At 42.3% G+C, this 18,048-nt stretch overlaps 4 protein-coding genes across 4 annotated transcripts; 3 read left to right on the top strand and 1 right to left on the bottom strand.

The window, feature by feature from the left end:
- The first annotated feature begins 554 nt into the window (after positions 1–554).
- LOC127330449 (ethylene-responsive transcription factor ERF022-like) lies at positions 555–1,428 on the top strand. The gene has a single exon (XM_051356652.2). The coding sequence runs from the start codon at positions 637–639 to the stop codon at positions 1,183–1,185; it is 549 nt and encodes a 182-aa protein (XP_051212612.1). The 5' UTR covers positions 555–636; the 3' UTR covers positions 1,186–1,428.
- A 3,953-nt stretch (positions 1,429–5,381) lies between these two features.
- LOC127329166 (uncharacterized) lies at positions 5,382–7,863 on the top strand. Its single transcript, XM_071825598.1, has 5 exons — positions 5,382–5,454; positions 5,560–5,926; positions 6,032–6,113; positions 6,961–7,047; positions 7,548–7,863. The coding sequence occupies exons 1-5, from the start codon at positions 5,382–5,384 to the stop codon at positions 7,662–7,664; spliced, it is 726 nt and encodes a 241-aa protein (XP_071681699.1). The 3' UTR covers positions 7,665–7,863.
- A 984-nt stretch (positions 7,864–8,847) lies between these two features.
- On the top strand, positions 8,848–10,966 carry LOC127334968 (uncharacterized). Its single transcript, XM_051361535.2, has 2 exons — positions 8,848–9,142; positions 9,666–10,966. Exon 2 carries the CDS (start codon positions 9,754–9,756, stop codon positions 10,681–10,683), a length of 930 nt encoding a protein of 309 aa, XP_051217495.1. The 5' UTR covers positions 8,848–9,142; positions 9,666–9,753; the 3' UTR covers positions 10,684–10,966.
- A 738-nt stretch (positions 10,967–11,704) lies between these two features.
- On the bottom strand, positions 11,705–16,223 carry LOC127334967 (uncharacterized). Its single transcript, XM_051361534.1, has 13 exons — positions 15,971–16,223; positions 15,813–15,897; positions 15,638–15,708; positions 14,966–15,080; positions 14,765–14,844; positions 14,280–14,364; positions 14,102–14,182; positions 13,700–13,794; positions 13,526–13,576; positions 13,090–13,170; positions 12,540–12,612; positions 12,078–12,155; positions 11,705–11,991 (listed from the first exon to the last, which is right to left on the bottom strand). Exons 1-13 carry the CDS (start codon positions 16,078–16,080, stop codon positions 11,959–11,961), a joined length of 1,038 nt encoding a protein of 345 aa, XP_051217494.1. The 5' UTR covers positions 16,081–16,223; the 3' UTR covers positions 11,705–11,958.
- Positions 16,224–18,048: the final 1,825 nt, after the last annotated feature.

Raw genomic sequence — 18,048 nt, 5'->3', positions numbered from 1 at the left:
GTCGTCTAACCCAGTGTTTCATGCCCGAACAAAACACATCGAAGTTGACTATCACTTTGTGAGGGAACGTGTTGCACGTAAGCTACTGCGAGTCAGGTTTATCTTATCTAAGGATCAACTTGCAGACATCTTCACCAAGCCGCTGTCCTTGCCATTGTTTCAAGGTTGTAGGCGCAATCTTAACCTGTTGGATGTTCGATAACACGGTTAAGATTGAGGGAGGGTGTTAGACTGTATATAATAGCTTCCGTATTTGTACATGTATTGTAACTCTTGTACACTATAAATATAAACCAACGCCAACCCTATTGGGTGTCGAGCGTTCCCCAAATCCTTTGTCTCACAACAGTGCATCGCCAGGGCGGCATATGCATTAGTACTATTATTGCGCCAATGATGGAACCAAATGATGAGCTCAACATAGTAGCCAGCGTACGTATGAAGTGACAGCCATCCTGTGGCGACAGTAGCCGGACGGCCCCTTGCTCATGCATTCTCCATCGCCTATATAACGCCCACAAAGATCGCATCCAAGTATGCATTGCCTATGTAAGCTCAGTGATCGTCTCCATCTCGATACATCGTAGAAAGCGTGTGTGCGTGCGTTCTTGGCTTGCGAGCTTGGAAGAATCAGTAATGGATCATGACGAGTCGAGCAATGAGCAGCCTCCGAACGGCGGCTCCTCGCAGTACAGGGGCGTGAGGAAGCGGAAGTGGGGCAAGTGGGTGTCGGAGATCCGGCAGCCGGGCACCAAGACCCGCATCTGGCTCGGCAGCTTCGAGTCGGCGGAGATGGCGGCGGTGGCGCACGACGTGGCGGCGCTGCGGCTGCGCGGCCGGGACGCGCAGCTCAACTTCCCGGGCTCGGTGGAGCGGCTTCCCCGCCCGGCCAGCTCGCACCCGGAGGACGTCCGCGCTGCGGCGGCGGAGGCGGCGGAGATGGTGCGCTGCGAGCCGGCGCTGGTGGTGGAGGAGGCGCGGCGCGCGACGAGCCGACTCCGGGTGGAGGAGCTGGTGGCGGGCGGGAGGGGGAGCGACGAGGAGTTCGAGGTGGACTCGCCCAGGCTGTGGGCCGAGATGGCGGAGGCCATGCTGCTGGACCCGCCGGCGTGGGCCACGGCCGCCGGCGACATGGACCAGGCTGCGAACTGCTGGTCGCACGGGTCCCTCTGGGACGCCTACTAGCTCGGCATGCAAGGTCTCTTGAAAGCAAAAAACGAGACTACATGATCGGCAAAGCTGGCTGCTATAGTAATGTGATATTGTTGTTAATTAGGGGTACGTGCCATTGACCTCATTAATTACCTCACAACTCCTGTTTTGGAGAGGGGTAGTAGACTGAGTCCACGCACGACTTGAGCCGTTGGAGGCTCAGAAGATCTTTTTTTCGATAAAAGATACTTTATTATTTAAAATGTTTAAGCATTACATCGAGCGAGCTCTGTATAACTAAGATGCATATATCCATCTAAGATAAGAGCAAACAAATAAAAACTGGTACCTAACGAGTGCTAAAAAGTCTTAAAAGCCAGCAACTAGACAAGAGGAGCGGTAATCCTACGACTATGCAGCCACCCATGTTGGGTAATAAATTCTTTCGCCATATCCTCCAACCGTGTGCTGAAGCAAAGATCATGAATGGAGGAAAACCGTACACAGTTAGATGATCTACATAAGAGAAGAATTTTTATCATTAAAACCTTGTCATTCTTACATAGCCAAAGCAACCATATAATGGCAATCGCTCCAACTCTGGTAACTAACTGGAACCTAGGATCCACCCCGTTTAGTCAATTAACAAAAAAATGCAATACTTCGCGGTGGGTATAAAGTAGAACATATCTGAATGATTGACCACATAGACTTAGCAAACTGACACTGAAAAAATATGTTTTATTGTCTCCTCGTCGTGACAAAAAACATATTTCGTACATCTATACCAGTTGCGTTTTGCAGGGTTATCTTTAATAAGAATAACATCACGGTGAAGATACCAAGCAAAGACCTTTGTTTTCAAAGGTATCTTCATCTTCCATATGAATTTATTATTAACTACCAGTTGAATGGGTTCGATTAATTCTTTGCACATGAAACCTATCGAGAATACACCATTCTTGGTTAGTCTTATGACTCCAATTTCTATTTTTGGGTTTTTGTGAATGGGATATAAGAGAGTAGAAAATTGGCGAGTTAGTTTTATCCTCATGTTCTCTTTTGTATGTTTGTGGAGACCATGTTTTCATTTATATTTTTATTTTATGAACTTCATTATTTGTTAGAATAGGGTGTTTATTTTATATTTACATATTTCAACAATAAAGTACCAAGTTTTACCTAGTTGGATGTATAAAAGTTGATAAATCATATAGAGATGTAATTTTCTACAGAACACTATTCACGAAAAAAAAATTCTATAATTCAGACTGTGCTCATATTAATACTGAAGTTCAACTTTTCATCCTCTACGTGTACAAAAATTGGCTAAAATTCATGACATGTTTAAGTGGTAGAAAAAATTACTTTTTTTTGTAGCTCTAGTTTTTCTAGATAGATTTTATCTCTTATTGTTTTATGCATTTATTTAAGTTCCAAATTGATAATTTTGGGTTTTTGAATTTTTAGTGCACGTGTGATTTTGCTCCACGAATTAGTAATGGAAACAAAGATATACAGAAGAATGCAGAGATGACGTTAAAATAAAGAAATGTGTAAACTGGGGTGCTCACATACTAAAATGTGATGCTCATTAATCTAATTAAGGCAATAAGATAACGCCATAAGATAAAAAATTAAGCATGGTGTAAAAGAGGATACAAATCCTAAAATAGGCACAGCTAAGTTCCTGCTGATCTCAACACTCACAAATAAGAAAGTAAGATTGAATGTAACATGTATAATCTCTAGGAAAGAGGGATGAAAGAAATAAGCTCCTTTAATCAAAAAAAAAGTTCATAATAAGCTTCTGAAATGAGATAACTGAGGTGTAAAAGATTTTCTCATCAGCCAAAAATAAAATATAATCCTTTGTTAAGGCATGGAACATCATGGAACACGGTCCTCGCTCTACCTTCTGCCCGCAGTTGACCATTTTAGTACCACATCAGTGAGCACCATCAGATGTGTTGAAATTAGATTTTCATGGAACACCTTGTACTCTTAGATAAAAAAGTGCAACATAAGATGAGGAGGGATAGGTGAAGCATAAAAGTAACGCAAGCTAAGATCAACGCAAGAGAAAGGGCATGGCTTGGCGACAACTCACCTTGGCTAAGTGCAATGTCTTCGGTCTCAGAGCCCTAGAAGGTTAAAAAAACTTTTCTCAAGAATGAAACTAGCACATAGACAAATATCAAATCAAGATAACCTGATGCAAATAAAGCAATTTGTATCAACTCACCCTTTTGTACTCGGTGAGAAAAACTGAAGCTTATAACAGTTCATAAGTTGCCTATACATATCAGGAGCGGGCAAAATGATTAGTACATAACATTAAACTCCACAAATGAGTACTTTTACAATCAGATAATTTGCATAGTACCAACAAACAAGATTGATGATATACAAAGTAATCAAGGTTCACATACAATACATATAGACATATGCCGGTGGTTAGAGAGACTGAATTTGCTAACTTTAAAGCTGTATGGAAACAAAATGAAAATATTGAACGACTCTGGTAATAAGGACATGTACCTAGATTGGCAATCCGTGATTAAATGTGGAAACCGCATGCATGCAACCCACTTGTAAGATTTATTTTATTTTTCAAACTTTAAAATGTTTTATCTCTTGAACCGTAGGTCGAAATCCAGATTTATTTTCATAGTTAACTTTTTCGCGACGAGATATTCAAAACTAGATCCATGTTGATATGTTTTGCCAACTTTTTTTAACCTAGTTGCTAGGTTACAGTCACTTGTTCACCAGGTTAGTCAAAGTTAGTTGACAGGTTAAAATTACCAAACTTTGATAAAAATTATAGTGCGTCGAATATGCACTCTATGAATATGTAGATCAGTTCTATGCAAAATAACACATGTAAATTTAAATGGTAACTCTTAACTAGTAACCTACTAGTTATGTCATTAGAACCTGGCAACTCGGGGCAAAAGGTTCATCAAAGCATATTAAATTGGGATCTTATTTTAAAGTCCTCGTCGATTAAAACCCAGCGGTGAAGATGGATCGCCAATTGGATTAACGGTTGAAGGAAAAAAAAAATCCGGATTGTAGAAAGATTTCTTGTATGCATATATAATCGTTGGAGCATCCGGCCTACAAAGGCGCACATGCTAACGACTGTCGTCGCGCGCATGGAGAGAATTAGCAAGGCAATACCCTAAATATAATAATCCAATATTAAATTTTAATTATTAAGATATAATCACTTGACATGTTAACTCCCACAACAATAAATTCAAATTATAGTGGACTCAACAGTAATTTTTCTTGTATAGTAAAGAAAGAATGCTCTAACAAAAAATTCTGAACTTCTACAAGCAGCTATACTAACAACTCCCAAGTAAAAAGAATAAGAGAACGAAATACTCATGTGTGTTCACCTGATAAGCATCAAAATTCAGGCCCAATGTACCCAAGTCGCAGAGCAACACAACCCGATGTCAGTGCTCACCTTAAAAGCACCACAAATAAGAAATAATTAGAATTCAAACACCCCTTTCAAATAAATACCGCAAAAAAAACTAATTTGAGAGCAACTTCTAAAAGAGTGATTGGTTTGTGTGCCCCCAAAAGCAGTCCAAATAGTCGTCCCACAATGTGCTTCGACCTCGTCCTTTCAGAAGATATAAATTTTGTTTGTATGTTAGGATTGCACCTATCGTCAATCATCCAAGAACACAGTTTATATTCCAAAGAGGAACTCAACCATACACAATTGTTCATAACAAAGTAGGATGGAAAAATAGTTAGATAAATATGGAAGAGAGGTGTTGGAGCTAAGAATGAAAAGGCCTAGCGAACTCCTCCTTGCAAGATCTGGCAACACAAGCAACCTTTGCACCAATTCATGCTATATGAAGCCTACAGGAAGATTTCACTTCTTCACTGCGACATACCTTGGGGACGAAACCTGGTGCCCGGGATGAACATGCGGATGAGGATAAGCATTTGTCCGTGTTGGATGTCATCTTCCCTGAAGAAAGAGATGCGGAGAACGAACACGTGTTGATGGAGACGACATGGTCTTCCCGGTGAGCAGCGGGAACAGTGGCGGCCTGAAATCGTCACATCTAACCACAACCTCACTACTAGGAAAAGGCTTATAGCCGCACTCCTTACCGCCGGCAAATACGAGTTGAAGATGCCGGCGGTAATACCTTCCAGGGGGGTCTAACCCTACCGCCGGCGAGGTTGAAAGGATGGCGCCGGGGGTGTGTCCATTACCGCCAGCGAATTGGGCACGAAGGTGCCAGCGATATAATGGGCCACAGGGTCCCAATTGGGCCTGGCCTTACCGCCGGCGATTTGGCCAAAAAACGCCGGGGGTAACCCGTCCTACCGCCGGCGGTTACGAAACGAATCGCCTAGGGTAAGTAGAACTGGACCGGGCCACCATCCCCTTTCCCGTCCCCAACACACTCACCATCCCCTTCCCCGTCCCCAACACACGCACACCCAACGTCCTCCGCCAGCCGCCTCCTCCGCAAAAGCTAGATTGCCTGCAGCCCGGCGTCTTCTCCGCCTCCCGGAACGGTCGCGCCTCGCCGTACGCGCTCGCGCTCACCGCGCTGCTCGTCGCGTCCGCCTCCCTCCTCGCGCTCATCGCCTTCGGCGTCTTCTCGCTCCCCGTCTCCGCCCCCACCAACCTCGCCACCACCGGCGACACCGAGACCACCGGATCCGGCACCGCCGATGCCGCCGACGGCTCCTCCTCCCGCCACGCCCGCGGTCGCCGCGACCTCAGGTGAGCGATTGAGCGAGCCGAGGAAAAGTTTCACTTAGTAGCCTGCCTAGATTTGGTTCGATCTGAGCTGATCCGGCGGTCTCCGTTGTTGTTCGTTGGGTGCAGCGAGGGGCTCGGCGAGCGGGGCGCGCAGTGGACGGATGTGGTCTCCTTGGAGTCCAGGGCGTTCTTCTACCACAACTTCCTGGTACCAACGCACTGCCGCACTCTCTGCTTTCCATTCTGAAATCACAACCGCCACTCTCATGCATTAGAAGCAGTAGTGTTGTAGCTTGTGCTTGGAGCTCATGTGCTGAATTGCCGATTGCAGTACTGGGGCTAATGCCATGATTTAGAAACATAAGTGTGAACCTTCTTAGTCGGTATGCTATGATTTAGAAACATAAACATGATGCTCTATAGTAATCTAGAAGATGGCAACAGTGAGATAGTATATGTGTTATTGCAAGACAAATATGAAACGGGAATATCAAGTTTGATTATTGGTGATTATGTTAGCCGATGCTTTAAATAGCACTGCATTATCCTGCTACTTCATTTTTAGTTGTTCTCTGCTTGGTAATTGATTTTACCACTCTACTCTTCTGCTAGAGTAAGAATACTAATCTATTAATTTCTCTCTCTGAACAAAACATATATTTTGATATTGTAGTTCATAATTTGACTTCTGTTTTTATTTGCATGTTATTTCAAGCTATCAATAAGTTATCCATTCATTAAGATACTACACAACCAAATGCAGAACTTAAGCATGGACTGAGTGCAGAGAATGTCACCAACGTAGATAGGCAATTTGTGTTGATTTCTGAGATATTAGCTATGTGCTACTGTCCAGCGAGTAAGGTATAACTACGATCTATGACCATATCTTTCAGTATTAATTCAGTTTAGTGAGATTGAGTCTAAAAGAAGTATTCACTGTGTAGCTCTGTTTTACCCCTGTAGACACATGTTATACTGTTTGAATTGCAATGTTTCCGCTTTAAAAGCGTATGTCTTGACCATTTGCTTTCCTTTTTTCTTGCTTATTACAGCTGAAATATTATTTAGGTCTACAAAGTCGAATCCTTGAACTTATACATTACAGTGAGAACAAAGCTCCTGCTGCCAAGCTCTTGAAGGTGATTAATCTGAAGTTCTGAACTCTCAAGTATCTGCTTATATAGTAAATACATGATTGATCTTCGCAGATTTCAAATGGAAAACCGTTATGTATGTTCTCCCATTTTTCTACATACAAGTAGCTTGATAAGTTCCTTCTTATTCTATTGTATATGGTTTCCACATTTGGCTCTAATATGATGTGCTGAAACTTTAGGATCAACTAAATTAGATACCTTGATGAACGAAAATCATTGTATTTATATTATTCAATATATTTTACTTAGGAAAATTGCACTACTTATAATAAAGTATTCACTAGTACTACTTGGCATATTATTGTAGGAACACTAGGCAGATTTACCATGCTTACCTTCCATGAAGGCTACCACTAGGCAGATATACCATATGCTTCTTGCTGTAATTTGATGATATCATACACTACAATCTGCAATCTGTAATCATCTTTCCATCCACACTTGAATGCATTTACATGATGAACTTTCTCTTGTCTTGGCAGGGCAATCTGCGCACCTACAGGTACTGCGACAGCGTCTGGACCTTCAACCTTCAACCTGAGAGACATGACGTTCAAGATCAAGGACCTTTCACAGGTGGCGTCAGCAGACGGCGTTGACTCCGGTGACCAGCTGCTGCAATATATGCCTGCGTTGGGCATGGTCGGTGGTTGTTATGCGATACTAGCCATGACCGTCTCGGTTGTTCCATGTGACAATATTCTTGGTCTATATTCTTGTATTGAGGATTCTTGTATATTCTTGTGTATATTCAAACAATTGAAAATGCATCTAGTGGGTACACCTAGTTTTTGTGTATATTCTTGTATATATTGTGTATATTCTGCATATTCTGTGTAATTCGAGCTTTTTTTTTTGCTCCTGCTTAATGTTACCCCCGGCGGATTGGAAAGCGCCGGCGGTAAGTATTACCCCCGGCGGATTGGTTGGGGGCGCCGGTGGTAAGCTCGGTTACCCCTGGCGGTTTCGGAAGCGCCGGCGGTAGGCCATTACCACCGGCGAGGTTATCGCCGGCGAATACGAAAGTGCCGGCGGTAAGCCTTTTCCTAGTAGTGCCTCCTTTCCCTGCACCCACGGCAGATGCTCTTCCCCGCACCGACGCTGCTCCTAAACCTCCATCAGCGACGAGGAGGCGACGACCTACTTCTTCCGTCGGGCAGCCACCAAGAGAGAGGGTGGAGGCATGACATGGTGTCGTCCTCACTAGAGACAAAACTGGAGAACACATGCTTACATTTTTTGCAGGTGAGTGAAAGCATATACAGATCGTAAAATAGGCACAATGAAATTCCTACTGATCTCAACACTCACAGATAAGAAAATGAGATTGAATATAACATGTACAATCTCCCGAAAACAGGAATGGAAAGAAATAAGCTCCATCCCCAGAAAGTTCATGGTATGCGACATCCACCCTTCCACGCACCCACGGAAGCCGCCCTTCCCCGCACCGACTCTGCCGGAGACCTCCATCAGTGACAAGAAGGCGGTGGCCTGCTGCTTCCGCCGGGCAGCCACCGAGAGAGAGGGTGGAGGTACGACACGGCACCGTCCTCGGTGGAGAGCGGCTGGGAGGGGTGCGCGATGGGAGCGGCGGCTAGGGTTTCTACTGCTGGGCCGCTCGGTTTTATACCCTGATGTAAAAATATGGATGGCTGAGATGATTCTGATCGGAGATCCTACGGCTAAAACTCGAAACGTGGTAACTCCGTAGTCGTTTGTATACTTATTACGGCCTGAGCTAGAATCGCCCAGGTCTACCGTATATATACGCTCTTCGTCGAGAGTCAGAATCGATCTCCTCCACAGTTTCCTCTCCACCGTTCCGTGCCGGCGCCCTCTTTCGTTTCCTTTCTTCTCCCCGAGTGATCTTGACCTACCACGAATCCAATACCCAATGCGCCTCTAATCTCCATGCCATAAGCTGCCGCCGCGCCGTAGCTGAGCATCGCCGCCGGCGCCTCAACTTCAACCGATTCGTCGCGAGTCTTCGCCATCGCCTTTCCGTTCTACCTCGTCGCGCAATCGCGTCCAGGCTGTCTCGACCCCGTCCATAATTTTGGCCGCGGGTTCTCAGGTATGAGCACTTGGTCAGCCCGCCTCTGTGGTGATCATGGATAATTCTGTTTTCTTTCGATGTGTATCATATGGATTCTTGAGATTCTATTGTCGATTCCTTTTTGTGAATTGTTTTGGGAATAAATGCACCTGGGAATTCTATGGCTTTAGACTAATCTGCCGTCTTGTGTTGGGGATAAATGATTGATCGATGTCTAATGATCACCTAATCATAATGAAACAGTAGGTAATTCTGGATAGAACTTTGATCATAAATTATGGAGAAAAGTTTGGTGGATTTTATCGTGTAATTCAAGCAATGATATAATATACTGGGAAGAAGAAAAGTAGAGGAGGAAACTATGAACAGGTCCAAGGTTAGGTGAACAAAAACATGTAAAAAATGAGCATTGACTTACTATAAGATGCTTCATCTATTAAGCAATTGAAAGTCTTAGATTGAAAAGTCAAATTATATCGTCTGTTGACCCAATTGTTGATGACATGCATATTGATTTTTTTTTGTTATTCTCTCCTTGCAGAATTTTTTGGTATGTAATATACGAGTTGTGTCTGTGCTGGTAATAAATTGAGAATGCGTGGAGGTTTTGAGTTGACACGTTTCCTGTAATGCTCTTGATCACACTTTTCACCAATATCATTGGTGTGGTGACCATTGCTCTTGTATCCATAGTTTCCATCTTGGGCATAATCTGTCTAAGCCGATCAGTGCATTTTCAACTTTGGATCAAAACGAGAGGCTACCAACGTCTTAGCTATTTCAATGGGCCATGGCTTACACGAATAACACTAATAGTGGTTGCATTCTGGTGGGGTATCGGAGAAGTACTTCGGCTCACTTTTGTGAATGGAGAAGGAATGTTTACTTCTGACCGTACATGGCAAGCTAATGTCTGCAAATTCTACATCATCTCAAATTTGGGATTTGCGGAGCCAGGATTATTCTTGTTGCTCGCTTTCCTTCTCAGTGCAGCTTTGCAGAAGCAAGAGCTTGGAACCTTAAACCACAAATGGAATCGGAAGACTATACGTGCCATGCTTATTATCTGCTTCCCTTCACTTCTTTGGGAAGCTTGTGTCGTTTTTATTGGTCCTCGTGTTGCTTCAGATGATGGGCAGACATCAAATCTTGCAAAGTACTGGTATTCAGCCTCATCTGACCACCAGGGCAATGTTGCATGCACATACCCGTTGCTCAGCAGCATATTTCTTGGGGCATTCTACATCATCTTAATCATTTATGTGATGTTTGTTGGAGGTCAGATGTTATCATTGGTGATCAACAAGGGGCTTCGTCGAAGGATATATATGCTAATATTTGCTACCGCAATATTACTTCCTAGAGCCGCACTTCTTGGGCTCTCTATTGTTCCATGGCCAGGTGAAATAGCCCATGAATCTCTTGTGTTCGTCTCCTTTCTGGTGTTGATGTTTGCTGCCATGGTCGGTATTGTGATTCTGGTATATTTCCCGGTTGCTGATACCTTAGGAGCTCAAGAGCATGTTGAGATGCAAGCAAGACAGGCAATTATGTTATGACTCTTAGCTTTGTGATTTCACTTTTTAGCCAATTGTTCATGGACAAACTGATGTTGATTATGTTGGTTGCTTCCCTGGCTGCATGTTGTCTCGGGGATTTTGTAAACATAGAAGAGGTTAAAATAGGAGCAATTCTTTTATTCTTTTTCTAGACATGTTGGTGTGGAGAAGTTTTGTAAAATAGTATATTTAAAGTAGTGAAATCAGCCATGTTTTGCCTAGTGTCTTCTGTACACAAGGGAAAAGATTATCAATGTTCACCTCTTTGTAGGGGCTTATATCATGTGAATGATGTCTCCGCCACTTTATTAGTTCAAGATTGTTTTCTTCAAGAGCATAAGCAGGGGAAATGTATATGCAATAATACTTTGTTATTGCAAGTTTTTTACATTAATTTGAACCTAATAACTACTTCAACATTTTCAATTAGAAACCATTATATAGTTTATCTGTACCCGTCTCTGATCACAGGTTTGTTGGGTTATTGAAAGGTATTTAAAAAACTTGGAACCTACTGCTGATGTTAATCTTCTGTAGAGATATGAGAACTGAGGACAGACGAATTCTTGAGACCAATGCCCAGCTACTCATGACAGCGCTAAATCATAGGAAGGACTACTAGTCTGTTACAGGCAGGAAGCAAACAACATAGCACATGAGCTAGCTGTTTGGCTCGACGTTGATGATCACCCAGTTTCATCGAAGCAAGAAGCTCCTGCACTAGCTGCTAAATTTGTATCGGACAATATGTCCAACCATGGTTCGTAATAAAGCTATTGTTTACCCCTAAGAATTAGCTTCAGCAAGCATGCGGAATGCGGAAGATATCTTCGGTTTGTACTGCCACCCCAATCACAGATTTCTTTTTCATCAAGAAAAAAAAAGTCTTGAACTTACAACCTGTACTAGGTATATGATGATCCACAAGATTAGATGCCTTCAATTTCAAGATATAGGATTGCTGCTCAATGATGGTGTATTAAACTATCAAAACATCTACAAAATTATGAGCATATGCACCTGAGATCAAAAGTGCATTTCCAATTCTAACACTCGTTCAAAACTTTATTTACAAACTGCACACAAAAAACGCTTGTAAAACCATCCATGGCATGGACAAGTCACGACCAAGTGGCAAAAACAACTGCTCATCCCTGCTGCATCGTCTCAAATCTTGTTCACACGAACTTCCTCTAGCATTACAAATAGGACAACAGATACAGATAGGATCCCTCACTTTTCCTAGACACTCTTGACACTGCTTCCGTAGCCTGTCTAATTCTGCCATTTTTTTATGAGGCCGGGTATCTGAGAAAATAAAGGAATCAGGCATCATGTTGAGAAGTGTAGAAGGCAAATATTAGAAAAGTGAAAGACCAAGATTAGGTACTGACCTCAACACCATTAGGCCCTATTTTGTTGCGAGATATGAAATTCAATATGTGTGATGCAAATTCTTCAGGTACATCTTCCTGAAATTAAATTTCCGATAGCATGCCAAAATTGTTAAGATGTGTAACTCGTAAGTTATAAAGCTTCATAATGATCATGCTTCCTTTAGGAAAAAGGCTGCCAAACTACAACACAAGCATAATAACAAACGACACCCGGCAGGTTGCTAATCCATGTGGTATTGTGGTGCCTCAACATGTCAGAAAATTCTACGAAAATTTCAAAGTAACCTAGAGCCTCTACCAATGTAGGCATTTTCTGGACTGAACTCCACAACCAGATAGAAACCAGGATATTCAACCACTCAGAATAATGAGGAAAGATGGACAACGTCCCTGCCTTGGACAAAAAGACACTTGGTACCATAGAATAATACAACTCAACAAAGTACATTAGGATCAAACCTGTATGGCATGTCCAGTGTGTCGAACTACTACCATTTGAAACTTCCCTTGCATTTGACCAATTGTTAAAGCCCTGCAAAACATGTTAACCAATGCATTACACATGTTTTCACATAGATCATGGAGTGACACAAGGTGTTTCAGAATTCAAAACACTGTTACCAGAGCAATAAAAATGCATGCCCAGAAAAAAAATCTGATTAAATAGAAGGTTTTATAGTGGATCAGTATACGCTGCTTTGCTCTTCAAATAGCAAGTGCTAATAACAAACCCTAGCAATAGATTCAGTTTCTTGACAGCAATCATATTGATAGACTGATTGGTGCAAACTAAACTAGTTGAAGCAACCAAAACTCTTAAAATCATTATTGCCTGGGCTCATCAGAACAAAGGGCCCCATGTTGATGTGACTGATACACAAAGAAAAATAATGATAATCAATCAGATTGGAATTGCCGCAAATTGTGTTATGATGGTTTTAGCATAAGCCGAGAGCAGAATGATGATGGGTGAAAAAAGAGTTTCTCAGACTGGGCAGACGTTACAAACCTGTCCAATCTATCAGTGCCCGCTAATAATAGGATCTTTTGTACAGGACAAGATAAGAACTTGTCTGAAAGACCTTCGTACCTACAACAGAAACATTTACGTGTTTCAATGTATACAAATCACAGATGACACAATCATATAAATCAAACAGTATTGCTGAAAAACAAAGAGAGACTTCTTTGAAAATGTTATGCTCATGAAATCTAGTTTAGCAAATCTATGTTTGCTCCCACTATGTCTGACAGTTGTGGCAATTCACAATAGCTTTTTTGTCTGTTTTGATCCATTCAAAATAGCTCAGATTCCAACATTAATAACAGTTAAATCCTTAATAGATCAAATAAGTAAACCTTCTTCAAAAACGCAAACTGAACAACACTAGCATGCTTGTAATAATAATCATAAAATATCATCTGAAAACTATGCTTAAACATACCATCCTTTCCAGTACTTTTCTGTTTTCTCCAGAGGGGTACGGTATGTAAAGCTGAACAAATTACAACAATATTATTAGTCTTTAGTTTCAAGTAATGGTCAATATTAAGTAAATGCACCTTTTTTTCTCTAACCATGTTGAGCAGCAGCTACACACATGCATTAAGACACTTACCATTCCTTTGATTCATCAAACTTCAAGGTAGATGGAATAGAAACACGTGCAGAATCAATGTTCCGCAGCGGCCCACCTTTGACGCTCCATTCTATCTGTGTGTAATTTTAAGTATGATTAAACAAAACTAGCATGAAGGACATTATTTAAACATTGGTAACAAATTGGCTTTTATAAGCATGCCACTTGCATGGAGTGGTTTCTACTTGCTGTTCGCTTTTATTTTTTCAAGTTATTTCTTGCGGCCATGTTGTGTATAACATCAAATCCATACCTCGAAATCTCAATTGATGAAGGACAGAACAATTTAACTAAACAGAAATTTTTAGATACTATGGGCAATAAACATATTTAAAGTTGAATTGACGTAAGCACAGGTAATATGCGTCCAAATTCACATACTGCTTTTTCAATGCTTGGGAAGTGCTGTGCTCGATTTAATAAAATTTTCTGCATGTGAATCAATGAAGCCATTGCTGTTCCCTGTTTACAGGAGAAGAAGTTCAGAATCAAGAGTGAGCTAGGTCATTTCATGTTCAACCATAATTTAAGAACTAACCTAAGGAAAATTATTACTAACCTCAACTACATCAACGACAACAAGACCATGAAGATTGCGGAATGCTTTTCTTGCAGCCACATGTACAGCCACCGAACCTCCCATGCTAAAAAAATGAAGAAGTGATAATCCGAATGAACAGGCTTGCTGAGTCATACAAACGCATGCTATAAACAAGTCAAGTAACAGCAGAGATGAAACTGGAAAGATAAACTGTATATAATACAGATGACTAGTAGCATGATATTTCAGTGTTTGTTTCAATGCCGTGGAAATTAACTTCCAGGAACTACTAAGATAATTAACTTACCCACTGTTATATCATGCTAACATACCCACTGTTATCTACTTCCTCTGTTCCTAATAAATATTAGACGTTTTGCAAGTCAATCTGGCTTGCCACTTATATTTAGGAACAGAGGGAGTACATCTATGATGGACTAGAACTTCAGTTAAGATAAAGGATGCACACATAAAAGAAAAAGAAAAACATGATGCTGACTTACCTATGACCAACAAGTATAATGGCTGGCGGTGAATCTCCGTACAATGTGTGTATAGCAGCTATTACATCATTGGTAAGAGTCTGCAGTGGCAAACAACAACAAAACTCAGGCAAGGGTCAAGAATCTACAGAGCACCTAATAAGTTTGCAAAGCGTAGATATCAATCAAATTAGCAAGTTCTGGAAAGACTGAAGGACATACTTCAATGGACAAATCCAAATCATCACTTGTGGTAGATTTCCCATGTCCCCGTAAATCCATGGCAACAACACGAGCTTTTCCTTTAATCTGATTAGCTGCTAGCGCAAATGAAAGCCTAAGGAAGATTGAGGAACAAAAATAGCAACATAAGTACCAAGCTCACATTTGTTAAATAAGCAGATTTCAGAGGCAACATTTCATAAGGAGCATTAAGAAGTCAAGTCACTTAGAGAAGGTTTCGCATGGTTATTGTGAACAAAAGGCAAATGTTGTCATTAGACAGTCGTTGTTCAGAATTCTAAACAAAAACAATAATACCTCGCAATATTAGTAAAATAAATAAAAAACGTTCTCGCCTTTCTACATTTGGCATGCGAACTGAAACTAAAAAAATATACCCGAAACGTTCAACTAGGAAGTACAACAGAAGTTGGGATGGGTACATTTCCCATAACTAAGGCCATAAAAGCCAGAAGACAGTGTTCCAGAAAACTGGATTATAAGTCTAGCCAAGCACACCTGAACATCTGCATTTTTGCAACATAAGCGGCATTCACCATCACAAATTGTAGCTAATCTACGAATTCCAAGATCACAGGAAATAGCAGCTGTACGCATTTCCTTATTCAAATTATTTTCTACTATCAGTGTAAACGTAGCACCTATACTTACCCTGAGTAGCCGCCGCCGTGCAGGCAGAACACAACGGGCCCTTCCGATCCGGCCATGTACACATTGAAAACCTGCACGCGAAAACACCACAAAAGGAACACGCTCGCAATAGTCAGATCACGTCAAAACCAGAACTACCCGAGGAATCCCCCTGCTCTGTAACGCACGCACGTACGTCGTCGGTGTCGGGGATGGCGACGGCGCGCTCCTCGTCGAAGTAGGCCGACCAGTCCAGCGGCGCGTACTTGTGGAGAGAGTGGCTGCGGAGGCGCTTGGTTAGGGTTTCTCGTGAGGTAGAGACAGGGGGTAGGGGATTTGGGGTCGGTGGCTTACTGCGTCGCGGGGCGAGGCGGCACGGCGGCGGCGGCGAAGGCGGAGGGGGAGGAGGAGGATTCGTCGGGTTCCCCGTCCTCCCGCAGCGTGGAGAGCGGCGCGGGATCCATGGACGCGGAAGGGCGGGGTGGAGGAGGAGGCGGTGGAGCGGCTCGGGAGAACGGAGAAGGGTCTCGAGAGAAGGCACGACGGCGAACTGGAGAAGACGAACGGAAATGGAGAAAGAGAAACCAAGGAAACGGGAACAAAGTTGCTCGCTTGCTCTACGTTTTCCCTCAGCCGCAGCGTACTCCTGGACCATTGTAGGGCAATACGCCAATACCTACCCGGAGTATCTAGATCTATAATTTTGTCTTTTTTGTGTATCGTAGTATACAGAGTATTTCGGATTAATATTTGAAGACTTGTAGGTACATCATTGTTTACACTACATGGACATATATTTTGAAAGAAAATGAAACTAGGAAATACGTTTTTGAATGTTCAAAATGAATGGCTCCATGTAGCCCAGTGCCAAAACTACGCACTCAATACCTACAAGGCTTTTGGCAAAAGCTTAATCCTTTGATGGCGTTGATACCGATTATCATGCGCTCGAAACCACCTTCTCCTCTGATAGCACCCACAAACGTTATTTACTTTCTTGAAGGTGTCTCTAAATAGCTCGATCGTTATGACCTCTAATGGCGACATGGGCCGATATCATCGTCGTTGGATTTAGCGGTTTTAGGTTGACAAGTTGTTGTTTGTTGGACTATACTTATGGTCTAGTTTAGCTAGGTTGCTCAATCCCTTTGTTGGGTTTTTTGTGTTGAAAAATGTAGGCAATATTTTAATTCCAAGAAATAGCATGAGACATAAATCTCAATTACAATAAGATGATGCTAACAATTTTCTAGCATCAAATAGCAAAAACTAACAAGGCAGTACAACATGTCATGCTACTTAGTACAAAAGAAGTAACTAGGTAGTACATTGTGTTATGCATATAGATTGGTAACAACAGATTTCCTATTACATAATGTATATCATGTATTTATACTGCATGTTTATGTTTGGTGTTTTGTAAGATAGTTGGGGACACATAATTTCTTGTACTTTTCATGCGAATCTAGAGATGTTAAAAAATAGACAAAACTATAGTGGTAGAGAAATGTGCTCCAAAAGTGAAACGTAATTTTATCTTATAATGAAATGTTGTTGCGACCTCAGTTGATACCAAATGTGATATGACTAAGAGATTCCAGAGTGACACTTATTGTGTACATTCAATCACCGCATTTTTTCCATTTTCATAAATGTATGTGTTGCGGTCAAAACCCACCGGCGGGCAGCGACGGGCAACACAGTAGAGCCGGGAACAACCTAGGGCTGCGGCTGGCCCTGGTCCCTCCGAGCGACGGCCCGCAAAGCCTCTGGTACACACGTCCGATGCTGATCCAAGGGCGTGCCACCTGACCTATACCTGGTCAGGAAGGTGATGGAGATGCCTCGCTTAGTTTCCTGCATGGCATACACGTAAACATTAAATACGAGCCTCGATCGGCTCTCATGTTATCCTGTGAATCGGCTCAAAGAGTCGATCCACCCATGATTCATACGAGGTGCACGAATATATGGTGGTCCTGCTTGATCAAGATAAAGCTAAAGCGATCTACGACGATTTAGGGTTTTCACCGCATAATCGGATCATCCTACTCACGATTGGGCCTCGCGGCCACGCACGGTGATCGTAAGCCGATTCTAGATAGGGCCTAAAAACCAACACGAGGTTGATCCCCGGAACATCCTGTCTAGGACTAGCAAACGACACCCTACGTGCCGTTGGATCCTCCAACCCTTTGTAAGGCCTAACTATTGCAGATATTAAACTAATCCTTGAAGAACAAGGAGCAACCGTAACGGATCGGATCTACTAAATAATGATCAAGCGGGGTGCCGCCCCCACACCTAAGATAGGTGTGAGGGCGGCTAGATATGCAAGGGTTGCACTACGATAGCATATGATACGAAGAACAATGCTAACCCTAACATATCTAAGATAACTACGTTGCTCGCCATCAAAAAGGCTTCAGTAC

The sequence above is a fragment of the Lolium perenne genome, chromosome 2, assembly GCF_019359855.2.
Source record: "Lolium perenne isolate Kyuss_39 chromosome 2, Kyuss_2.0, whole genome shotgun sequence".
Taxonomy (NCBI): domain Eukaryota; kingdom Viridiplantae; phylum Streptophyta; class Magnoliopsida; order Poales; family Poaceae; genus Lolium; species Lolium perenne.
This window is presented reverse-complemented; position numbering and strand designations above follow the sequence as displayed.